Raw genomic sequence first — 26,469 nt, 5'->3', positions numbered from 1 at the left:
CCGAGTGATTAAATCATATAGTCATTAAATCATACTTTGAGAGCACATGGATGACAGAGTGCATACCTCACCATACCATGTGAAATTGCAAAAATGCAAGATGCATACAGAGATGATGAGCAGCTGTGTGACAAATATTCATTGATTAGGCACCATCCTAAGCACCCAAGGTGCAGCTAAAACAGACACCATCCCCACACTCCAGGAAAGAGATTCTACTTTTCCAAGAAGGAAGGCAGACAGAAAACAACAAAACAGCAATAAGCAAAATCCTTTGATGACATGGAAGAAATCAAGAGGGAAAGAGATGGGGAGTTGCAGGGGAGGTAGACATTTCAAACGGATGTCAGGAAAATCTTCAGAGAGGAGGAGCTTAAGAAGATGAGGCAAAGGGATCTCTGGGGAAAACTTGCAGACAAAGATCGGGCAGCCCGAAAGCCCTGGGGAGGCCTGGAGGATACAGAAAAAGCGGGGCGATACAGCAGAACACGAAAGACAAGCTGCAGGAGAAAGAGTTCCCAGGGAAGCCGTGAGACCAGTGGAGGAGGTGGGAGCCACAAGAGGGCTCTGAGCAGAGGAGCTAAGTGATCTGTAGGACAGGGGCAAAAGCAGGGAGGACAGGCAGGACTTTTCCCAGAGTAGTTCTAGCTCTTTATAATGAGCTTGCATTCATTTTATAATTAGAAAACAAAAGATAATGCAATTAAAAAAAAAAACAGAGAAGCAATGCAGATGCAGCAGCCACGGGAACACAGGGAAACTAGCAAGGAGGTCAGGGAAATTGGCAAGAGATGATGGTGGGAGCAGCCGGAGGCCAAGAATGGCACATAGCATATGTTTCTGGAACAACAATTATTTTATTTGTGTGTGTGTGTGTGTGTGTGTGTGTGTGTGAGAGAGAGAGAGAGAGAGAGAGAGAGAGAACCTGTGAAATTTTATTTTTATTTTAAAATTAACTCTTTCTTTTCTTTCTTTCTTCCCTTTATTTTTCCCCCATATCAGGCACTGAACCCAGGGGTGCTTAACTACTGAGCTACATCCCCAGCCAGAAGGACACAATATGAGGAGGAAGAGGCTGAGTTTGGTTTTGGTGACTTGGAGGGATACGAAGATGTCACCTGTGCCCAGCTGCCCATCACTCTTAGGGCTCAAGAAGCCACAGAGGCTTCACAGAGGGGCAGTGACAGCCCAAAGGAGGAGGGGGGGGGGATACTCGAAGCGCCAGGTTTTGTGCGAAGGGCTTTGCACACATTTCTTCTTCTAAACTTCACAGCCTCCCTGTGATGTGCACGCTTCTTTTAAAGACAGGAACACTGCAGGCCTGAGAGGCTTAGTGACTTACCCATGATGCCAAAGCACAGCCAGGACCAAAACCATGAAGATGAGGGCTTTTCTCACTTATTCTCCTATATATTTCACAGAAACCCAGGGAGAAAGTGTCTTAAGTGATAGAATGCCCAGTTTTGCTCCTAACTTCCTGGGGCCCATAAAAAGAGTGTTCTCTTCGTTTTCCAAATCCAGTGTCCAATGGACACTCAAAGTATAACACAAGACCAGAAGTGGAAGCCTGGAGAGGGAACTTCAGACACGCTTCGCTGCATAGATTTGGAATAGGAACTATATAGAGATGGAGCAAGAGCCCAGCAATGGTTTAGGTGCCCTAGTGATGTAGTGTCCAGGTTTTGCTCCTAACTTCCTGGGACCCCATAAAAAGAGTGTTCTCTTCGTTTTCCAAATCCACATAATTTTTTAAAATTTGTTCTACTTAGTTGTACATGACAGCAGAATGCATTTCAATTCATCATACACAAATAGAGAGCAACATTTCAATTCTCTGGTTGTACACAGTGTAGAGATGCACCACTCATGCAATCGTACATGTACCCAGGGTAATGATGTCCATCTCATCCCACTATCTTTCCTACCCTCATAACCCTTTCCCACCCTCCCCTTTACCCAATCCAAAGTTCCTCTATTCTTCCCATGCTCCCTCAATCATAGATCAGCACCCACTAATCAGAGAAAACATTCAGGCTTTAGTTTTTTGGAGTTTGGCTTACTTTGCTTAGCACAATATTCTTTAACTCCATCCATCACAAATTTTAAATAGTTGAGGTTTTCTTTTTCTTTTTTCTTTTTTCTCTCATATGTTTGAGTCTCCTCTACCCCAACCAGGTAAGTACCTCCAGAACCAGTACCTGCCTCCAGACTCCCCCACCACCATCAAGCAACTACACACAGTAGGTGCCCTGAACACAACTTGCCAGTCACTCCAGGGCCATTCTCTGCTCCCTTAGACCCTGACTCCTCTAACTCAGGTGAGGCATAGGCAAGCCCAAAAGGACAAGAGGGTGACAACGGGCAGGTGAACTTGGGTTGATGGACAGATTCATTCAAGAAGATAAGGAAAACTTTCTGTTCTGTGGGACCTGCCACAAGAGTCTGCAAACTGGTTGGTCCATGGGCCAAATGCAGCCTATCCTCATATATCACTTAGCTCACACACAACCTTCATTTGTTATAATTTCAACTTAAAAAGAGAGAGATTTCATATAAACGTCTGGATTCTGTAAGCTGTCCCCTTCAGACAGGCCTGCCCTGGTTCCTCAAGCCCCTCTCCTGCCCACCCTTCCTCTTAGACTCTAGCCAGAGACCCTGCCAGGGACAGGGCCACATGGCCAGGCAGGCCCCAGGCCTCAGGTGGGTCCCCTGAAATCCAGGCTTGGGGTGTACTCACCAGCACTCAGAGTCGTGAATTCCAGGAAGCGGTACTCATAGGCCACATCCACCTTGGTTTCCACCTGAGGCCTCTTCAAAGTTGAATAAATATTCCCAGGCCGCTTCTCATCACGCTTCTCGAACTTGTTCAATCCGCAACCCATTTCAGCAGCTGCCATGGGAAGGAAAACAAAGAGGGGGACAGGAGTGATAATTTTTCCAGAGATTTTGTTTATAAACACCACAATATTTAAAAAAAAACAAACTAATTTTCCTGAAGAATGTGTCAAGGAACTCAGCCTGTAAGAAATCGTGGATATAACTTAATATGGATTCTAAAGAGACGACTCTGCTCCATGTCCAGGTGCAGTGTCCTTCTTGAGGATGCCATTACCAGCCATCCTGTGATTTTAAAAATGACACCAAAAGTATACCCGCTTATATCCTTTTCTTTCCCCTATCTGAGGAAAATAATACCTCAGAGTGCTTCGCTTCCACGGCAATCTGTATACATGATTAAAAAATGGGATCTCAAAAGCAATACAGTGCATTATGGTGTCATCTCGTCTGTAGAAAAACAAGAGATGTGTCACCTTCCCTGTGGTTGCTAAGAGAGAATAATAAGTTGTTGTTACAGTTTCTAAACTCTGGAGTCCTCTCTACTCTCAACAGTAATTATTTAGACAGGAATGGATATTCATAAAACATCTCTCAAAGTAGAGGGCGATATTTTTATGGGCTTGTCTAAAAGTCCCCCTTTTCTTTTTTTTTCTTTTTCTTTTTTTTTTTTTAGCCCAAACCACAGGAAATAATAGCAGACGTCCACACTCTGAGAGTCATTTCAGACCCAAATGAAAACTGACTGAACACTGATAGCAGGGCCTGAGAGATTGGAAGCAGAAATCCGTGCTTACTAGAGTGAAGATCTATAGCTTCTGTTTGAAAAGAAAATGGAGAAATGTTACAATAATGTGTACCCTAGGGTGGACTGAGCTTCCACCCTTTCTAGGGATTAAAAACAGTGAACCTGCTCTGTTTATTTAGGCTGAATGACACTCACAAAATGACCCCATCCCCTCCCCAGACTTCAGGGGAAGATATTTCCTTTTGTGGCCTGAGCATGAGCCATATACCCCCCTCCCATCTGGGGTACGAGGGCTGCCACCAAAACACACTTCACAAAAATATTAACTGGCCAAGAATATCACCCACAGAAACATGGTGACTGTTTCCTCTTGTAGATAAGAATTTCCTTTCACTCAATCCATTCACAAGGCACCCAGCTTCCTAAGGCAATTTAGCAAGTTCCAGAAAAACAAATGGAACCTTAAAAAAAGGAAGGAGGGTAGAGAGAATAGAAGGAGGTGGGTGGTGTAACCACCACCAGCCTATACTTTTCAGTAATTAAAAAAAATGTCTGAAAGAATGGATGAGAACAGGAAGCCTTACTTATGCCTTAATAAGGGAACATTAGTGTCCAAAGGGCCAGAGCAGACATGATTTATGTGCAGTCTGCATGAACTGATTACTTGTAAAATACTCTGTAGTTCTGCAGATATAATAGCTGATGTGTACAGAGGCTGCATATTTAACTGCCAAAAAGCAGGCCGATCGGCATCCGCTGTAGCAAAGCATAGAGGAAATGGATGGAGAGGTTCCTAAGTGCTGGGGACAGGGAACACTGGTGAGATGGGCAAGAAGGGCACCATCACCACCGGAACAGGATTGCAAATAGCACAAAGGCTTACCAAGTTGGTCACTGGGGCACATTTCCTGCATGCCTACTATGTGCAAAAGCACCATCCAGACGGTATAGTCTTTGCCCTCAGTCGGTTAGCCTGGTAAAGGACGAGGGACACTCGAAGTATAACACAAGACCAGAAGTGGAAGCCTGGAGAGGGTACTTCAGAGAGGCTTTGCTGCATAAATTTGGAATAGGACTATGTAGAGATGGACCAAGAGCCCAGCAATGGTTTAGGCATGAAATCAGGAAGCCCTAAGGTGTGGAGGAGAAGAGAGAGGGTTAGAGAGCCAGGGCCACCCACTCACCCACTTGGACTTTTTTTTTTTTTTTTAGTTGTAAATTGATCTTTTACTTTTTTTTTTTTTTAAAATTTATATGCGGTGCTGAGGATTGAACCCAGGGCCTCACACATGCCAGGCAAGTGCTCTACCACTGAGCTACATCTCCAGCTCCCAGTTGGTGTCTTTTGTGAAAAATCAGAAAAGGGTTCCCCTTCTCTGAGGAATGCAGTCCTGCCCCAGCTGTGGCTTAATGATCAAAAGCTGCATTTAAAATAAGCTCCTACTTATCCCCTTTATGACCACACAGGACAGGGCTGCTTCTGTAGGGGAAAAGTTAAGTAGATTATTTCAAAATTGATAGGGGATAGGATAGGGTTGTGGCTCAGTGGTGGAGAGCTTGCCTGGCACATGTAAGGCACTGGGTTCAATCCTCAACACCACATATAAATAAATAAATAAAGGTATCTTGTCCATCTACAACTAAAAAATTTTAAAAAAGGAATATTTCAAACTTGAGCATGACAAGCTAGTCATATGCAAAAAGCATGGAGGTGGAGGCCAAGAGTTCTTAAATAGGACACAAAAGTTTTCTAACTACAAACAGTAAATCTTTATAGAATGGCATAGATGAAGACAAAATTTTTCTGTTCCTCAAAACACAACTTTTATTTTTAATATATATAATTTTTAGTTGTAGGGGGACACAATACTTTATTTTATTTTTATGTGCTGCTGAGGATTGAACCCAGTGCCTCACATTTGCTAGGCAAGCGCTCTACCACTGAGCCACAACCCCAGCCCTCAAAACACATTTTGAAGACAGAAAAGGCAATCCAGATCCTAGAAGATGCTGCAGCACATTTATGAAATGATCTTCTGGTCAGCCAGCTCTCCAAGAAGGGGGAGAAGCCCTGATTTGCAGAGTTTGCCCATTTCTGCAGTGTAAACACTCCCACTGTACAGATGCCAAGTAACTGAGGTGACATCACTGAAGCTCTCGTGAACCAGTGTGAACTGGCTCCGCACACACTGCATTCACTCAACAGAGTAACTATATCCACAACCATTCAGAGGACTCCTACAAAGCAGTAAGAAACAGACTATCCCACAGCAAATTGGTAAGATGCCTAAAGGAGCTTGTCACAGCGAGGATGTATAGTCACACCACCAAGGGACAGAGGAAAAGTAGCTCAGCCTCACTGCTCATCAAGGAAATCAAAGGAGCAACCAAAACACACTCCCTATCAGAATAGCTAAAAATTTTGAAAGCTGCTAATACAAGTTGAGTATCCTTCATCCCAAAGTCCAAAATCTGAAATGCTCCAAAATTCAAAACTTTTTGAGGGATGATGCTCAAAAAGTTTGGATTTCAGAACATTTTGGAAATCAGATTTGAAGAAGAGGCAGGGATGAGGTGCTCCACTGGCAAAGTCTAGAAAATATTCCAGAATCTGAAACACTCTGAAATCTGAAACTTTTCTGGTCCAGACCATTTTGAATAAATAAACCTGTAACAAGTGTTGGCAAGGATTCGAAGCAAACAGAGGATTCGAAGCAAACAGAATTCCCCTACACTGATAGCAGGAGTGTAGGTTTGTACAACCACTTTGGAAATACAGTGATATGTGGGGAAACTGAATTTAAGCATATCTTGTGACCCAGCAGTTCCTTTCCTAGGTATATACCAATGACCATGTGTATATGAGGGCATCAAAGGACACATACAATGCTCACAGTCTCTCCCCTCCTAATGCCCTTCCCAGGGAATCGCCCAGATGCCTTTCAGGAGAAAAGATGAACAAATCGTGGTATATTCATATAGCAAAATATTATAAAGCAAGGAAACAGAAATTAAGAGTACCCATGACAACATGGACAAACATGAAAATAGTAAAAGGAGAGGCAAGAAGCCAGACACAGAGGAGTGCAGACTTCCTCTTTTCTGTACCCAGAGCTCCAAAGCAAGCAAAATGACATACAGAGTTAAGAACTGGAATACTGGACCATCCTGGGAACAGTGACTACCTGAGAACACCAGGGCGCTTCTGAGGAACTGGTCATGCTCTTTTTCTTGATTTGCGTGCAGGATACTCAGGGGTTCAGTCTGTGACAACTCACTGAGCCTCTCAGTACTTATGAACTTTCCCACACTCAAATTTCACCAAGCCGCACCAGGATTGGGGCTCAGCGGGAGAGTGCTCGCCTAGCATGTGTGAGGCCCTGGGTTCAATCTTCAACACCATATAAAAATAAATAAATAAATAAAACAAAGATATTGAGTCCAACTACAACTTAAAAAAATAATTTTTTTTAAAAAATTTCACCAAGCTAGCTGGGGAATGTAGCTCCGCAGTAGAGTGCTTGCCTAGCACGTGTGAGGTTCTAGGTTCAATTCTTAGCACCACAAAAAAAATAATCATCATTTTTCCCTGGGTTCAATCCCCAGTACTGCAAACAAAAACAAAAACAAAACTCTTTTCATTGAAAAGTTCAAAAACAAATAAATATGCGGTCCTGCAGGTGTCCAGAAACATCTCCAAACAATAAAAGTAGGTTGAAGGCAAAACACAGAACTGTCCACCCACGGGGAGTCGAGCTTTCTGAATTAAAAGGGAAGGCAAGTCATCTGAAGTCACTGTGCATACACTACAGAGTTCCGAGGAAAAGGACCATTTCCTGTATGAGGCTGGAAGCATGTTCTCCATCCTGGGACTTCAGGGTCACGAGACTGAGGAGTGCACAGGCGGGCAAGCAAGGGAAAGAGTCGACCTTGACCTGTCACATACTTGTGCAGACGGCCTAGCTCTGTAAGGCTAAGCAATTGGGGATCCCCAAGAAGAAACCTCTTCTTCAAACTCACTCCCATTTTTGTTACCATTTTTGTTACGATTTCCAAGGAAACCATAATTGCCCTTCAAAACCATCAATGTCTCTACAGAAAGGGCAACAAACTAGGCTCCTGGTAGCCAGTAACACTTCAGTATGATTTAATTTTGTCTATAGTTTTCTATTTAATTTTTAAATTTTAACTTAATTTCTTCTCTAAAGAAGAGACATTGGAATGGAGGTTGTAATTAGGATGTGTAAGAAAGATTCAGAAACGGTAGAGGACGGCAGAAGGCCAGTAGGTACCAAGAAGCATTGGAAAAACTTCCAATACATAAATTTGAGTTTAAAGTTTTAATCAGACTGTCTCAAATTTGAAGTCTCTGTCCAAGTTCACCCCAAAGGTCATATGCTTGATATAAGAAGACTTAAAAGGGCTCTGGGCAAATCACCTATGTGATCAGAAATAGCAAACATAAAACAGCACCAGCCAGACCTGAATCCTTGGGGTCTCAAACTACAGAGATCTATTTCTTTGGAGTGTGTGCAACTCTGGTTAAACAAATACTTTTAAAGCATGGTTCTCTCTGAGAAGGGAAACAAACAAAGCAGTTGTTGGCCATCAGAACTTTAATGTGAATTTGTCCCTCTTAGTCATGAGTTGTGGGCTCTACCCTGCTAAGAACAACTGTGTTCCTTTTAGTTCCTCCCTGCATTCTCCCATTAACCCCTACACCCATCAAAATAGGAAAGACTTTTGCCAACCACCAAAATATCAGTTACATTCCCTACTATGCATAAAACAAGTAAGAAAAACCCAGCTTATGAAAAGAAGTGAAAATACAATATAACCATGCTACGTTATAGTAGAGTTTTGTGAACTTTGCTGTTTACTATGCCAAGTTCCCAAACCATTTCATATCAGAAGCTGAATGAGTATGGACCTTTGAAGGCCATAGAAGGGAGCAAAGGGAAGAGTCTATGTAACAGTACTGTTGGATGCAGGCAGAAGACCCCTGGTGTGCCACTCAAGGAGATATGTCTCCCTCAGGGTTCTGTCTCTATTAAAGTAGAAGGTAAATGATAAGTGAGACGGCTTTTAAATATGACTCCCAAGTCACTGACACTCCCCTATATTGAGAGGTGGGATCTGGGCTTTGAGACTGCTTAACCAATAGAATATGACAAAATTGCAGTGCTAGTGTCTGGACCAAAGCTTTAACAGATGAAGAGCATCTACTTTCTAACTCTTGGGTATCTGCTCTTGGAATCCAGCCACCATGCCATAAGGAAGCTCAAGCAATTCCAAAGAGAGGTCCACAAGTAGGGGAGCCCACAGCCAGCACCGACTTGCCAGTAGACCATCATGGAAGTAGGTCCTCTGCTTCAGGCAAGCCACCAACACCATGTGGAGCAGAGATAAGCTGTTTCCACCAAGCCCTGCCCCAACTGCAGACTCCTGAACAGAGTGAACCATTGCTGTTTTAAGCCTCTACATTTTGGAGTAGTTCATTTATACAATAGGTAACTTATGAACCAAGTTTGCTCAAAATGACCACATCCTGTTGCCTCTCAGTTGAGCACCTGTTGAAGTTGGCCTGCATTCAGGGATCCTGATTTTGCCATTCACCCTTGGAAGGACATTTTGGTTCCAACTTGAAGTGATTATAAACATTCATGTAAAGATTTTTGTTTTTGTGGCTGTTTTCCTTTGTTTAAAGCAAATGCCTATGAGTGGGGCTATAGGGTGCCATGGTAGGTGGAGGGGCCCTGTATATAAGCAATGCTTCTCTTTGCATGGGCAGGATGGCCAGGTACTGCTGTCACTAGCAATGTGGTGGAAAGCATTACACTGGAGAGACCAATGAACTGGCCCTCCACCACCTGGCCACACTGGGGCATTTGTAGCACCCAGCAGACTCCTGAGCAACTGTGCTGTTCACTGGCTATTTCTCCTTTAGCTTTTGCTTGTTTATAAAGGACATGTGCTAAAAAAAATCACCTGTATCTGGTGAGAGTCCCCAGTATTTTACCTAACTCCTGTATATCTACCCCTCCAAATTCCTATGGCCACCTCACCTTGACGCCTCAAGTCAACCAGGCTACTTGTTTTGTATGTGAGCTGACTGTTGGATCAGCTTTCATGCACAGCTGTAGAGAAGTTCGGTTTTCTTTTTATGTATTCCTCTTCTCAACAGATGTCCCTGAAACTATGTCTGTTGGACCACAGAACCAAAAAGATCCTTCTAAGAAGTATTCAAATAAAAAAAGAAAAAGAAAGAAAGAAAGGAGGTCTTTCCCCATTCCTATGGGAAAACTGGGAAGAGAGTCAAAATATACATCTTCTCTGGCAGAAATTGGCTAAGATAATTAGGAACTGGATGCTTTCTAGGGAAGAAGAAAGGGTAATCAGAAGAAGGTTCTGAGACTCCAACTGCAAGGAGAGGATGTCAGACATTGCAAAGACCAGGAGGCAAACATCCCCCAAATGGTGACATCCTGGAAAATAAATTCTTTGTGAATCAAATCTGAAATCCACAGTGGGCCAGCTTCACAAAGGTGTTGTCAGCTCCACAGGGAAGGAACTCACATTCCAAATTTATTCATGCAGCCACTGAATTAGCACACATTTAAGGTCTACTCAGGCACTAGATCAGCAAACTCAAAAACTGGGAAGGCTAGGCCTTGTACTCAAAGATGTCCCAGATGAAAGGAGGACAAAGACAAGGAACAGACACACAGGGTACAGAAGTCTGGACAGAGTCCCAGGCATTTGGACAGGCATTTGGAGAAAATCACTGTTACATGAAACAGAGCAGGTCACCATAGACTTGACTTCAGATGACACTGAACAGCAATGGGGCACAATGTCCCTTGTCATTTTAAGTGTTGAAATTATGATTTTAAAAGCATTTCTAATTTGCTTATGAACTGCTTCCCAAGATACTCATAAGACACTGGAAAGTCACTTCAAAAGGATCACCTTCTTGAAAGGTGATTCAGTCGGAGTTTATAAAAGCCTCAGTTTAAAAGTTCATTTTTCCTATCAATTAAGCATGCACACATTTAAATAATGGGGGCAATAAATGTAGTTATATTTTCAAATACAAATTAGTTTCATTAAGAGTGAGCCCTCATTTACCACACTTGCCAGTAATCTGAAGCAGCCTGTAAAGCTAATTTTAACAAATGCCAACAGCTCATGACAAGCAACCAGAGATGGAGCAATTATATGCAATGATGCTGGATCAGCTGGCAAACTTGGTTTTTTTTTTCATGTCTACACTCAAATTCCATATTTGAAGACTCAAATGTGTTTATTACATCATTCAGTCACTCAAAGTAAGAGCTGATGATCTTAATTAAGAAGTCTTAACATCTCAATCCAGAAATATAAATGAAAACTTGAAAATTCAGTCAACTATTCAGTTGGTGTCAAATTTTGATATCCTGCAAACAAGTCTAAGAAACCCAAGGATAACTAAAAATTTACCCGTTGAAAACATTCATGATCCAACGCCAAGTGTAAGGAACGATCTATATTAAATGGTATTATAATATGACCAGCTTTTTAAAGTGTTTATGGATGTATTTGTATAAAAGAGCCCCTTCCCCTTTTTAACTAATAGGATACAGACCATATGTTAACAGAACTTTCCTCTGGGTCATGTGATCATGCATGACATTTTTCAAGTTCTCTATCTTGAGCATGCATGGCTTTCACAGTTGAAAACAATGGCCTTGGTGAGCCTTTTGGTATTCACAACCAGTGTGGTCCCCTCTCACACTTAGTAGGGCCAACCTACTCAGTAGCCAGTAGTATACTAGGGAAATGACCCAGTATGGTTTCCTAGGATGTTGTGGAAATGATGAAGTGTGATTTCCAAAGTGAGGTTCTACCTATCTCTCTCTCCTGGATCATTTGCCCTGGGGGTAACCAACTGCCATATTGAGAGGTCAGTACGTCCATCAATCCTAGGCAAGGAACAGAGAGGCCTCCTGCAAAGCCAGCATTAACTTGACCCCACCTAGGTGCAAGAGGACCTACTGCCCAGCTGACATCACACACACACACACACACACACATACACACACACACACAGAGCTAGGGCTGGAACCCAGAGCTTCACACATACCAGGCAAATTGCTCTACCACCCCTCCTCAGGCCCAGCTCACCAGCCCACATCTTGAGTGCAACCACAGCAGAGAACCAGTGGGATGATGAATGTTTGTTGTTTTAAGCCTCAGAGTTTGGGGGTAATTTGTTACATACTGATAGATGATATACAGACAGTTTATGTTAAAAGTCTTGCTCTTATAGGAGAGCTGCACTGGGGCTGTGGAGAGCAGACTTGTCAGCTGCCAAGTTTGGGAGTAATTTGTTACATAACAAAAGACAACTAATACAAGTGGTGTTTACATTATAAAAAGAAAACACTTGCTTTCCACCCCCGTCCCTACCCTACAACCTAACAACATCTCTGTGGGGGGATCCTGAGTATATTTCTGCTCTGCTGCTGTCTCAGATCACAAAACAGCTCCCTCTCAGAACCTGCTACTCCACCTGTAGTCCCTAGGACCAGCACCATCAGGTTTGCAGGCCCCACCCAGACCGGTTGAATCCAAATCTACATTCTAACAATGAGTGGTTAAAGTCTGGCTCTTAATAAAGTTTGAGACACCCTGGGCTGCAGCTGTGGTTCTCAATCACAGGAGAACTATTAAAGGTCTTGATGCCCAGGCCTTAGGGAGTGGGGCCAGAGCACCAGGACTTATAAACCTCCAGGTGACAACATGCAGCCAGGGTTGAGAATCAACTCTCTAGGAGCCAACCTAGTCTTATCCCACTCCCAATTCCGTCCTGACAGCCAGGGCTCAGTGGGTCCCACGATCTTTCATGAGCCCCACATTCAGGGATAAGAGCTATAGAGCAGAGGTCAATCCCTTGGATCACTACCCCCAATCTCCTGAATCTCTTTTTACCTCAGATGCCCCTTCCTGGGGTTCCTCTGCCATCCTCCCAAATATAGGCACACCCCTGAATTTCCATCCTCTAAACTTCCTCCTGGCTCACTTTCCTGAAATTATTTTAATTATAAGTCACTTCAAACATATGGAAAGTACAGAAAATGTGCCCACCACCTGGATTGAACACATGCTTACACTTTACCTTATTTGCCTCACATCTTTTATTTTTTGCAGAAATAAGACTTTTTGGACACAGCCCTATGCCCTTTCTCTGTAATCCTGCATTTACTCTTTTACTATCTACATACAACACCTAAAACAACAGAGAACAGATTCTGAGACCTTCATTCTCTGAGCATGGTGACCTTTGTATTTCAGTACCTTTTTCACAGTACCCCAGGCTACAAAAGTACCTAAAAGTCCCTCTGATTGAAGAATGAAGTCTAAACAACTTAGTATTTGTTTATAGCCTGATAACCTAGTGGGATCTTGGAAAGAAAAAAACAGTATGCTTAATTGAAAGAAAATATTTTCTTTCCTTCTTAAATAACCATGAACACTTACTAATTAGAAGGTGGATTCTACACAGTTTCTCAAACCTTAAAGTCACACTGGACATTAGCATCCTTGTTTCCTGTTCCATAGTGATTTTCTTAGTGACCACCCTAAATCCCACTTCACAAAGATATAATGTCATCAAGAGGCACGTGGTGCTCTCTAATTTTGTGAACCACCTCACGTTCATGGTGCCATCTTAACAGATATTGCTGGGTTCCCCTTAAAGTTGCAAACTATCCTATGGCCCTGCTGTGAGCTTTCTGCAGTGTCTTGGCTTGCAAAATTTGGGTGCCACCAATATACAGCATTGTTGTATGCTCTAAAGAGATTACATACATGCCATGGTCTCCCCCTTAGCAATCACATCCCCCTCTCCTTCCCTAACTGAAAACTGTTCTAAGCAAAAACTCTCCATCTCCCTTCTCAGACTGTTATCCTCTCCAGCTCCAGACAGACATCCCCAAAGACCATATACTTCCAGAATAGGCCCTGAAGAGAACTTGACACCTTGCCCAACAAGCCTCCTCTTCATCCTCTTTCCATGGGCAGCAACTGCCCTGGTAACATCCAAGCTCAAAACCCCAGGTATTAGTCTGCTCCAGCCACCATCTTCACTCCACAACTGGCCTGGGGACCTGGGCCAGAGGATGCTTTGATTCGTCTTCTCTGTTTCCTGAGCCAACCTGACATTTCAGGATCATCCCAAACTTCCCTCGGCTCTGGATTCTCCTCACTCATCTAATTCTGATACCAGCTTCTGCCAGATGAACTATTACGTACCACATAAGTGGCTTCTCAGAGAGTGTCATCACATCTGCTGTTCAGCCTGGAGGCCTTAATACCAGTCTCACTCCAACCTCCCTCCTGTCCAGTCTTGTCTCTCATTGCTAACCCTAGAGTCAAGTCAGACTAACCTGCTGCTAACTCTTATACATACCCAGAATCCTTCAAACACCATGCCTCTAACTCCACTGGAACCTCCACCTGACATTTCCTTCCCTTCCTCCAGATCCTCTGGATTAATCAAGGTTCCCAGAGAGACAGAACCAACAGGATGTATATGCATGTGTCGTGTCGTGTGTGTGTGTGTGTGTGTGTGTGTGTGTGTGTGTGTGTGTGTAGACAGAAAGAAACAAACATCTTTATTTTAAGAATTTGGTTTATGTGATTGTAGGAGTTGGAGAATCCAAAATTTCAGATAAGGCCAGAGGCGAGAGACCCAGGGGAGAGTTGATATTGCAGTCTTGAGTCCAAAGGCTGTATGGAGTCAGAATTTCCTCTTCCTTGGGATCCTCAGTCTTTTAAGGACTTCAGCTGATTGGATGAGGCCCACACATATACAGAGGGTCATCTGCTTTTATTCAAAGTCTGTTGATTTAAATGTTAATCACATTTAGAAAGCAACAGGGAACCTGGTGTTTGATCACAACCTAGGCAAACTGATAGAAAATTAATCATTACGGGCTGGGGTTGTGGCTCAGTGGTAGAGCACTTGCCTGACTCATGGGAAGCCCTGGGCTCTATTCTCAGCACTACATAAAAATAAATAAATAAAATAAACATAATGTATCCAACTACAACTTAAATAAATAAATATTTAAAAAAGGAAAGAAAGAAAATTAACCATTACACCCTGCTTCAAGGCTAAGTTCTGGTAGGACTGCCTAAGTCATTCATTCAACTAATATGTATTGAGCATTCCGTGTATTTGCAAGGCCCTGTTCTAAATGCTGGCCATACCAAAGTAAAACGAAAGAGCCAAAAAAAAAAAAAAAATTACTTTCATGGGCCTGACCTTCAGGACCAGAGAAATAAACAATAGACAAATAAATAAAAATAATAAATGAAATTCAATTTTTAAGTTATGTCAAATAGAAAAATAAAGCAGAGAGAAGGAGAGCAAGAGATAGCAATCCCAAGAGAAGTTTGTAAAATTTTTAAAAATAGGAGGATCAGAGGATGCCTCACTCAGGTGACATTTAAGTAAAACCACCAAGACAGCAGAGCAAGCCCCAGGATAAGGTGTGGAGGTCTCTCAAGGTAGTATAAGCGTAAACAAGCAAGGGCTCAAGGGTTGTAGGAGTTCAGCCTGCTGAAGGTTGGCCAGTCCACCAACAGGAAGGCAGACACTGCTGGGGAGGTCAATCCTGCAACCTCACGGACAGTGACCGCTGGAAACATTCTGGCTTTACCTGGACTGAGCTGGGAGTCTGCAGGGCTTAGAGTGGGGAAGACCAATGGGGAAGACACCTGGCCTTGACCGACCATGGCAGTGGGGAGACCAGAGCCAGTGAGTAGAAGTGGGAGCAGCAAAGAAATTCTAGGTCTCTTCTGAAAGTAAGAAAATGGGTTTATTAAGCCAGGCACAGTGGTGCACATCTGTAATCCCAGGGGCTCCAGAGGCTGAGGCAGGAGGATCCTGAGTTCAAAGCCAGCCTCAGCAGAAGCAAGGCACTAAGCAACTCAGTGTGATCCTGTCTCTAAATAAAATATAAAATAGGGCTGGGGATGTGGCTCAGTGGCTGAGTGCTCATGAGTTCAATCCCAGGTACCCAACTCCAAAAATGGATTTATTGATGGATTGGAAATATGGGAGGAGAAACAGAGGGCATCTCAGATACCTCCAGGGCGGGTTGCCTGAGCAAGCAGAAGCTGGAATGGCCATCTTCTGAGGAAGCCAGGAACTGATTTTAGCCATATTCATTGCATCTCAGTAGAAGGGCTTAGTGGGCAGCTGGATATACCAGCTTAGAGCTTTTGGCAATGCCACATCTCTCCACCCGAAAGCAGACCCTCTTCATCCCCTATCATTGCCATCCCAAAGCCCTCTCATGGACACACAATAAAGGCCAATTCAGTCAACACCCTTAGGGAGCAGGCAAAACACGTACTAAAGAATGAAGAGCAGCCTTTGAATCTCTTCCTGGCCCACCGCCCTTGGCCACCAGTGCTGCTCAAGTTCCCCCTTTTTTTTTTTTTTTTTTTTGGTGGGCAGGGAAGGGAGGTAACCAGGAATTAAACTCAGGGGCCCTGGACCACTGAGCCACATCCCCAGCCCTATTTTGTATTTTATTTAGGGACAGGGTCTCAGTGAGTTGCTTAGTGCCTTGCCATTGCTGAGACTGGCTTTGAACTTCACATCCTCCTGTCTGAGCCTCCCATACTGCTGGGATTACAGGCATGAGCCACCACACCTGGCTTCAAGTTCCCTTTCTTAACAGTCCAGCACAAGGTACACAGGCTCTGGAACCATTCTGCCTGGGCTCAAAACCTTGTGAGTATACTTCCTGGCTATGTGACCTTGAAGAAACCTTTTAACCTTGTTTTTTTAAATATATACTTATTTTTTAGTTACAAGTGTACACATACTTTGAATTTATTTTTAAGTTGTGCTGAGGATGGAATCCAGTGCCTCACGCATGCTAGGCGAGTGTTCTACCTCTGAGCCACAACCCCTGCCCTTAACCTTGGTTTTTTCATCTGTAAAATGGATAGGACTGTAGCGTAAGGATTAGATGAGGTAGAATGAATTAATATTTGACAGGGCTTAAGAAGGCTTAGGCTCACAAAATTAGTAGTATAAATGTTAACCACTTCAGCAATATATGAGCATTATTTGCTGTCCATCTAAAGAGACCTTTTAACCTATTCAGGCCTGTATCCATCATAATTGCACGAAAAGGGTGCTTATAAGGTATCACAAGACACTTCAAAATCCCCCAAACCTCTCCAAACAACAAAATAAAAAAGTATTTAAATGAACAGTCTGATATCTTTGTATTTTGTAGTTCTGAAATTTCATCATACACGATGGATGGAGTTCCACTAATAAGAATCCATGACTAACCCAATCACTTCTTATCGGACTTTATACATAAGATCTGTAAAAACAGTGTCACAAAGTCTGAGGAATCACAGAGCTATTCCTTAATACTTGAAGAGTCCTCAGGACAAGGGTGAAATCAAAATAGGGAGTTTCAACATACACATGCACACACCCCCCACATACACACACACATCCCGGGAGCTAGTGATCATCTTTAAAATATTAATTCTTACCCTCAAGGAGGTCTGCCTATTAGAAGTCTGCCTATCACTATCAGAAGGTATTTGCTTCTGATGGGACAAACTCAGGGCTAAAAGCCAAAGCAAGTTGTCACTGAAAGACAGCTGGCTTCCTAGTCAAAAAATATGGAAACTTCTGGTCCAGGATCATAAACAGCCTGAATTGGTTAATATCACTCACACAAAGTGACCAAACATAGCTTGTGTCGATCTTTCACCTCTGACTGATCTTGCTGCCTGTTGACACCCCATCTTTTGAACCAGATTCTGGAGTAGTGAAACCCACAGAAGAGAGGGAAGCCGCAGTATAACTGGGACATTGAGGTTGCCAACCCTCTCCATTGCCCCCTGCACTCCCAAGGCCGGTCAGACCCAGGAAAACCCCAAATGAGCCTTTAAGTACCCCAAATGGAGTCTCTTCCCATCTCCGTCTTGGCAGGTAGCCATCACCATAGAATACGACCTGATTTCCTAGCTCTTTGGTTCTGGCCCGCTGAGAGTGATTTTTCTTCCTGAATTCAGCCCAGGTAGGGAGCAAGTCACACAAATGCATATTTAAAAGCTAAACTGAATCCTTATTTGGAGAGCAAGGAATTAGCAGGGCTCAAGCAGTGGCTATCATTCGCCTGCTGTACTGATCTTTTATGAGAACACATCCTGATAAAATATGCAATGATTATAACGAAAGCCCCTTTGGGGGGCCCAGGAGAACAGGGAAATTCAAATTTATGTCAAAAACTGAATGTGCATGGGAAGAAAGATTATAACACACACACACACACACACACACACACACACACAAAACCTTTAAAAGGTAAACATAAAAGAAACATCAGCTAAATTTATCTCTTTGTCAGTGAAAAATAGCCTAAGCCTTAGCCATAGCTATTGCCAATCTTTTTATTCTCCATCTTTTATTGGCGCATTATAGTTGTACATAATGGTGGGATCTGTTGTTATGTATTGGTACATGCACACAATATAGCAATATAATTTGGCCAATATAATTCCTCAGTATTTTTCTTTTCCTTCCCCTCCTTCTTCCCCTTGGTTCCTTTGCTCTACTGATCTCCTTTTGATTTTCATGAGACTACCCCCCAACACACACCTTTCTTTTCCTCTTTCCTCTCTAGCTCCCACATATGAAAGAAAACATATGACACTTGACCTTCTAAGTTTGGCTTATTTCACTTAACAGAATGGTCTCAAATTCTATCTATTTTCCTGCAAATCCCATAATCTCATTTTTCTTTGTGGCTGAATAAAACTCCATCGTGTATATACACCACATTTTCTTTATCCATTGATTCACTGATGGACACCTAAGCTGGTTCCATAGTTGGGCTATTGTGAATTGGGCTGCTATAAATATGGGTATACATGTACCACTATAGTATGCGGAGTTCAATTCTTTAGGGTAAATACCTAGGAGGGTATGGCTGGGTCATATGGTGGTTCCATGCCTAGTCTTTTGTGGAACCTCCATACTGATTTCCAAAGTATTTGTACTAATTTACAATACGAAATGCTTACTATAGGGGTGCACTATGAAATAGCTTCTGGTAGTGAAAAAATATTCCAAGTCTCTGTTATTTGATTTGGTGGCCACTGGATACTCTGGACCCAGTGAAACTGAGGAAGAGAATTTTAATTCTGTCTAAGTTTAATTCATTTATATACACATATCAATTGCCACTCATAGCTAGTGGGTAGTGTTTGGAGCAGCTCAACTACAGACACTTCAACCCAACATTGGGCAACTACTTCTTTTTTCCTTCAATAAAATCACAATCCTAATCAACCAATATCTTAAATTATGGCCGAAATTAGTACTTCTACATAGGCCCTGGCCTCACCAAACTCTGCAACCTTAAAAGAAAAAGAATACTAAAGAGAGTGATTCAGTGTACCATTTCCTGTAACTTTGTTCTGACTAACGGGCTGACATTTCTCTTACACTATGGCTTTGTGTATTTGGAACTCTGTGCTTGTAGATGGATTCTATATTCGTGAAACCAGAATATCACAGTCTTTCCCCTTAAGGTCACGAAAATGTGAAGTTAGGGCAAACAAACTTGGCTAAGCTTCAGTTTCCTCAAGGTTAACATGAAAATCGCGTCAGTACTCACCTCTCATGAAGATTAAATTCAGATAATGCAGCTAAGTTCCCAACAGGCCCAGCAGAGAGTAATCTCTCAGCAACTTCGAGTCATACTTATTTTGTTAATAACAATCACAAAATTTGTACTAAAAAATGAATGGCGCTAAACAACGCAAGTTCACAGTTGGTAAAGTTTTCCTAGGTCCAAACACCTGTCTCCCAGGCTAGGGTTAAGTAGCCTCTAGTAAAATTCACCTTGGGTCCCTAACATCTTGGTCCTCACTGTCAAATTCCAGAGAGCAATGGCCCAGATGGGCACCGTGAGTTGTTTAGCCAACAGTGATTGTGCCCTTAACCTTGGCAGGCCCTGTGATAAGCTCTCTGTACTAGGGTGAGTCGAACAGTCCCCAAACATAGTAGAAGATCTCAAGATTTCACTATTGGGGACTGGGGTTGTGACTCCTTTGTAGAGCACTTGCCTAGCATGTGTGTGAGGTACTGGGTTCGATTCCGAGCCTCACATATAAATAAATGAATAAAATAAAGGTCTATCAACGTTTTTTAAAAAATTAAAAAAGAAAAAATACGATTGCACTGTTGGTCATCTGGTCCCTGCAAAGCTTGGTCAGCACTGGGACACCTTGAGGACAAGTAAAAATTTCATCCCTGGGTCCCACCAGGAAGAGAGGCTGACTTCCTGCTTCCTGAACCAGACAAGGTCAGGTTCTGTGGCAGGCCCCACAGAGAGGAATTAAGGTGTAAGGGGACCTGAGGGGGCCAGGCCCATTTTCTCAGCCAGGATAATAAGAGGGGTGTTGACAGGCCATGTTTCTCACTGAGAGGCCAAATCACTTTCACAGGAAAGCTGTTCTATGAGCCTTCAAAAAGCCAAATCTGACCTGTCTCACAAAGCAAACACAACCCCTTTCAACAGCCTGCTGCCCAAACTGGTGAAACCCGAGGGGACTCTCCACCAAGTTCACATCAACAAGACCAATAGGCCAGAAATCCCGCCAGAGTTTCTAAGCAGAAGTTAGTGGAATTTTGTGGGGCCTGGGGTTATTTTTCTTTTTATAGAAAGCACTCAATCAATCTTTCACAACCAAGGGTACATTCCCCAATGGAATTCCCTTCTCCGAAGATCTCTAAAGATAAAATATTCATCAGATTGTCTGCAATAATTTAAGCCTAAACCCACTTCCTGGCAGAGTCAGGGACTCTTGTAACCCCTCTACCTACAAAAACAATATGTTCCAGACTGTCTCAAGTGGTTTTGATTTCTGGGTCCCTCTGGCCCCAAGAGAACACTAATCAAACCATGGTCTTGAATTTGAGATAGGAAAACAGGATTGTGATATACTTTCCAAAATCTCATACTTGTGTTCTTTCCTGATAAGACTATAAAACAGTACCATCATGTTGAAAAAAAATCTGGCCATTTTTTTAAAAGGTTCACATATACCTCCTCTGGGCCCCAGCAATTCACTCTAGCTATTTATCCATGAGAAATGAGAACATATGCCCCTGGAAAGACTTGTGCACAAATGTTCAAAGCAGTGTTGCTCACAATACTCGTCAAAAAAAAGAAAAAAAAAAATTCCTGGGCATAACCCACGTGTTCATTGACAGGGGAATAAATAAACACATGTTGGTACAGACATACCTTTGAAATATTACACAGCAGTAAAAAGATAAAATTACCAATATATACAACATGCATGAATCTTAAAAAACATACTGAGTAAAAGGAGCTTTGCATCATACTGTAGATATAATTCAATTCATATGAAGTTCAAGAACAGGTTAAACTAATCTATGCTAAGAAACAGCAGCACTTGGTGTGGATAAAGTGGGGACAAGAAGTGACTAGGAAAGGGGATGAAAAAACTTTCTGGAGTGATGGTAATGTTCTCTGTCTTGATAGGGACTAGGCTTACATAAGTGCCTGCTTCTGTCAAATATTCTGCAAATGGCACTCTCAAGATCAGCACATTATTATATATATAAATTTTACCTTAAGAAAATCATGATTGAACTCTCATAAAATATGTGAAATGCTTATAAGTGACTTGTGCCAATATCTATAATTTACTTTAAAATGCATATAACAATAAACTGCTGATAGATGGGTAAAGGAGCAGATGGACAGATGTGTAATAATGTCAATATAAGAAAACATTAATTATAGAGTCAAGGTATCGTATTGGGGTGGTCGCTGTTCTTGTAACTTTTCTGTATCTTAAAAATGGAATGGGAAGTGGTGGAATAGAGTCACCGTGCCCTTCCCTTAGTCCACCAAGCAAGGTAATCATGCCTATCACACCATGGGACCACCTAGTTTCAATTCTGAGGAGAAGCAAAGAGTGGAGGGACAAGGAGCTTACAGGAACCCATATCACTCATGCCAAATATTTTTTGCCTGTTTCCCTACAGACAAAGCAATTATTTGAATGTAAGCCAAAAATTCCTGCTCTCGAGGGAGAAAAAGAACTCACTGACTTGTATCCCCAATTTATTCTATTTCAATTCCTGCATCAAACCTATTAGCCAATTGCACAATACTCCACTTCCATTTGCCCCATGTCCATGCAGCCAAAAAACAAACAAAGAAAAACCAACCCAGGGACTTGCCACAAATGCAGCCAGAGGATGATGTCCCAGTCCTGGAGCTGGAATTACTCAGAAGGGCCAGAAACCCCACTGAAGGCAAAAGAGGATGCAGAGCTCAGTCTGAGGTTAGAGTGATTTCACTGAGGTTAGTGCACATGCACCAAAGAGCCCCAAACAGCTTGTTGCTTCACCCCTCTGTGGGGCTTGTGACATCTGGGGTCACTTGAACTTCCTTGGAATTCAGCTGTTCAAAAGTACAAATTAAGAATCCCAGCGGCTGGGGCACGTGGGGTGCATAGTGGCCCTGCCCACAGGCCCAGAGGTCGCTCACATTACAACCAGCTTCCTTCCTGGCAAGGCCTCACTTATCCTGAGATGACACACGATGGCAGGGGTTGGAAGACGCCCTGGTCTGATTGCACACCCAGCATCTGAAAACTGCTATACTGACGATAAGAAAAGGCTGTTGCTGGGGACCAGGGCAGACACTCACATGCAGAGATCTGTGCCAGACTTTTTAAAAAAATACTTTTGGCTTGTTTATTTTTAAGCCCCCAAACAAACTCACTGACACCACCCAGTGTCCCTGGGAACCATCCACAGCTACACAGGGCAGCTGAGCCAGAGCAACAGAGGCAACAGAGAGCGTGCCTGGGTCTAGAACCTTGGCCTCCACCGGTTTCTCCCTGCCAAAGACAGTGGTACCTGAGGTGAAGGGCACCAACCCTGGCCTGGGACTCAGATGGGCGTGTATGACAACCGGCTTCCTCCTCCCCGCCCAGATTCAAACCCATCCAAGTGTCCCCTGCACCTAAGAAAGTGATTTAGGATGAGAGAAAAAAATTTCTTAAAAGGGGGGAATCCCCATTTGAGTGCCTGCCGGGGACTCTCCACCTCTCTGTGTCTACAGTGGCTGTGGCCCCTCTTCTGAGCGCGCAGCATGTCTGCTTCCCTCATCCACAGCCTCTGTCCTGGGAGCAAGCCCACCTCCCGGGCGCACGCAGAACGGCAGCCAGCCCGGCGCAGCTCCACGCCGCCCCATCTCACCTACCCCACCCCAGGCCCGCGCACTTCTGAAAACCTGTACTCCAACACCTGACCTTTGCTGAGGACCTTACAGCAGTGTACTCCAGACCCACCTGTAGCCTCAGAACTCCCCTTCTGCGTCCTTCCTAGGCGCTCCAGAGAGCCCAAAGCCCACGACCCCCAACAGGCCACTCCCGAGTGCCTCTCTACAAAGCGTCAGAGATTTTTTTTTTTTCCTTCAAAAAAGTTGGTCCGCGAGACTGGCGCCCCATCGATCTGCCCCGTCCCCATTCCACCTGGGGCAGGGAGGTTCAATTGGCAGCTCCGGAGCCCCGGCACAGGACAACCTGCAGGGAGATGCCACGAGGGCTCGCCCTGCCCGCCGGGGACCTGATCCGCAGGGCCAAAAGGATGGGCCTGTGCACGCCGACACCCGGAGACCTACTGTGTCCCCACTTACCTTTCGCGACCGGCGACGGAGAAGGCGCGGGCTCGGGTTCCCTCAGACAGCGTGTTGCGTCCCGGGAGGAAAGTTTGTGCCATACAGAGGAGGCGGCGCACGGAGGACGTGGGCGCCAGTGGGTGGGGGCAGAGGGTGGTGGCGCGGCGTGCTCTAGTGTCAGTCCCTCAGGCAATCAGTGAGTGCGTCCCTCGCCGGAGCCCGCGGCCGCCGCGCTCCCGCTCACTGCGCCCTGCGCCCGGCGCGCTCCGGCTCCAGCCCCGACGCGCCCCCGCCGCCGCCGCCGCCGCCGCCGCCGCGCGTCCGCCGGCTACACTTCCTCTTCCTCTGAACTCATGTGCAAAATATGCTGCGCTGCATCTTCAGGGGAAGCCAAGCGGCCCCTGACAGCCGCCGCGGGAGCAGTGGACCCGCCCAGCGCCCCCTCTGCGTCCTGCGCCCTCTCTGAGTTCTGCGCCGCCACATCCACGCGGCCAAGCTGTGAGCGATCCTCGCCGCCTCGCGACCCAGGGGTCCGAGGCTCACCGACCCTCCCTCTCGACCCCTCCTAACCAAGGTCGTGTGCGGTCAGGGTCAGGCGAGCAAGTGGGAGCGTGGGATCCCCCAAGATTTGAATCAGGATGCTGGAAGGGCGACCGTCATCCAGGTGCAGCTGCCTGAGGACGGGGGAAGGGGAGACCTTAAGAGAGGACCATTCCTGGACCCCATTCCACAGGTGGGCGCGTCTCCAGCGCTGCCCAAGTTCTTTCTTGGGTGTTGGTGATTCAGGAGAGGATTAATGCCACTGTCCGCTGGTGGAACGCTATTTTGCCTACTCCAGGTGTTCACAGGTCTGAGACTATCTGGGAATCATCAGCCTGGCATCTTGAGGCCGCCCAGGGAGACGACATAAAATGCCAGGACAGGGCTGCATTACCAAAATGAAGATGTGAGGCATTGGGTCCATTCTAAAAGATTTTCTTTTTTATGGGGTTACTGGGGGTTGAACTTGAAGGGGTTTTACCACTGAATTACATCGCCAGCCCATTATATATATATATATATATATATATATATATATATTTTTTTTTTTTTTTTTTTTTTTTTTTTTTTTTTTTTTTTTTTTTACTTTACGATACGGTATCACTAAATTTAGGGCTAAATTGCTGAGGCTGCCCTCAAATTTGCAACTGTTCTACCTCAGCCTCCTGAGCCGCTGGGATTACAGGCATGCACCAACGTCCGGCAAGATTTTCTTCTTGAAACTGTTTAAATAAAGCAAAATTACTGTGTAGTGGTTAAGAGCAGAATCCTAGAGCCAAATGGTCAGGGTTGGTTTCCCGGCCTCTCTGCTTACTTCTGTGTGATTGATTTGGGCCTGTTCATTTGTCAAATAGCACTTCCCCATGGGTTATTAAATGTAAAGTGTTTAGGAAGCACTCCATAACTTAGCTATTATTATTATAAAAAGGCTGGAACAAGAAGGCTGAAATAATTTAGTTAATTATCTCCATTTTCTGGTTGGGCTAAGAAGGGTCCTTAGGCATCTGAACCTCCCCCCACCGCAGGCTGTGGAGGGCTGGTTTAGGCCCTATTGTGTTTTAATGAGGTTCTTCTGGTACTAATAACACCCCTCAGGGGGTAAGGAAGCACTATTTTGTTTTTAATAACTTGTCTTGTTAGCACAGTTTCTCAAAGATATTCCCTGTACCCATTCCAGTTGTTTTCCTCCCCTCTGCCCATCACTGGATGGTAGTTGTTATTGTTGTTGGTGGTGGTGGTTTTGTTTTGGTTGGTGTTGTTTCCCCCTTTCCCTTCCCACCCACCACTTTCTGGTGTCACTCACCAGCATTACCCTGATTTTCTCCTTCCCCACCCCCATACACACTTTAGTTTGGCATTTTAGAGAAAATGATAAGACCAGGTGACAGCCTACACCCAGGTTCAAATAATAGTATGTGGGAACATGGACCAGTGACACCACTGATAGTTTTGAACACCCATTGATGAAGTCAAAGGGAGACTTCTTTATGTGACTTAATGATCCTGCTTAAGGCCTGGAGTTGCTCTCAGGGCCTCTCTGAAGTCTTTCTGATCCTTTGATGGCTACTACACTGAAGAAAGAAAACAACATTTATAGGTGTTAACCAGTAGTTCACATGTCAACACTGGGTATATTTAAAGGAAGAAAAAAGAAAAAAAAAAAAGAAAGGAAGGAGTGTCACATAATGTGATTATAGTTGAGGGAGGTAGTTGATTTAAGCAAATCATTCCCACTCTATAAGATTTTTGTGCACACTTGTACTTTGGTGCATGGTTTCTATTTAAACTACAGGTCCTTGAGGTTAATAAGCTATTCTGATTGTTTCCATTTTTTTCCACTCAATATTTTCCTGAGTACTAATAGTGTATAATTGTCTTCAATGACTTTTTTTCCCTGCTTGGATCTGCATCTTTGAGGATTTTCTAGAACTCTAGACCTTTCTTCCTAGATGTCCTGATGCTTCTTATATGGCACATAGTAGGTGTTCAGTAAGCTATTATAGAATTAAGTGGATGAGGAATTAGCATCCAGCTCTCTTAAAGCTCTGTGTAACCCACATTCAGCAATTCCAGTTCTCTTTCACCTGGAAGATCCAGCAAGGAGCTGAATACTGGATTTGCTTATGTCGAAGAGAAAGCTGCCTTGATTTTTTCCACTTGGCTGCCACAGGCCGGCCAGCCAGGGAACAGATCCTGGGCAGCTCGGCCTTACCTCTAACTGACCTCGTCTACCCAGCATCAACCCCAAAGATGCTGGAACTGTAGCCTGGTGGGTTACCTTGGCAACCTCACAATGTCATCTGTTAGAATGTCCTAGGGCGGCAGCTTTTAATTCTATCACAGCGGTCTCATCAGGGGTCATGTAATAGTGCTGTTTTTCCTCTGCTCACACTTCCTCCCCCTATGATTTAACACTAAGTACTTGGGGAGGGAGCCGAACACGGGGAAAACCAAGCTATTACTGCACGACAGGTCACAGATGTCCCCAGAACTGGGGTCCCGAGTGATCGAAATCGATAAAACGCAGGCCCCAAGTTAATGGGGAAGCTGGTTCTCCTCACACCCCCCGTGGAAAGAAGAGGAGTTGAG

The 26,469-nt window shown here is 44.1% G+C and overlaps 1 protein-coding gene across 1 annotated transcript in view; it reads right to left on the bottom strand.

Moving 5' to 3' along the window:
- Positions 1–23,786, bottom strand: part of Rftn1 (raftlin, lipid raft linker 1) — a 195,489-nt gene extending 171,703 nt beyond the window's left edge. Inside the window, exons 1-2 of the mRNA XM_005317250.5 lie at positions 23,359–23,786; positions 2,738–2,890 (exon numbers count right to left, since the gene is read on the bottom strand). Coding sequence (XP_005317307.2) covers positions 2,738–2,882 — 145 coding nt within the window. The 5' untranslated portion in view covers positions 2,883–2,890; positions 23,359–23,786. The remainder of the gene's footprint in view (positions 1–2,737; positions 2,891–23,358) is intronic.
- Positions 23,787–26,469: the final 2,683 nt, after the last annotated feature.

Source organism: Ictidomys tridecemlineatus, chromosome 2 (genome assembly GCF_052094955.1).
Source record: "Ictidomys tridecemlineatus isolate mIctTri1 chromosome 2, mIctTri1.hap1, whole genome shotgun sequence".
NCBI lineage: Eukaryota > Metazoa > Chordata > Mammalia > Rodentia > Sciuridae > Ictidomys > Ictidomys tridecemlineatus.
The sequence above is the reverse complement of the archived record's forward strand: the minus strand, read 5'-3'. Positions and strand labels throughout refer to the sequence as shown.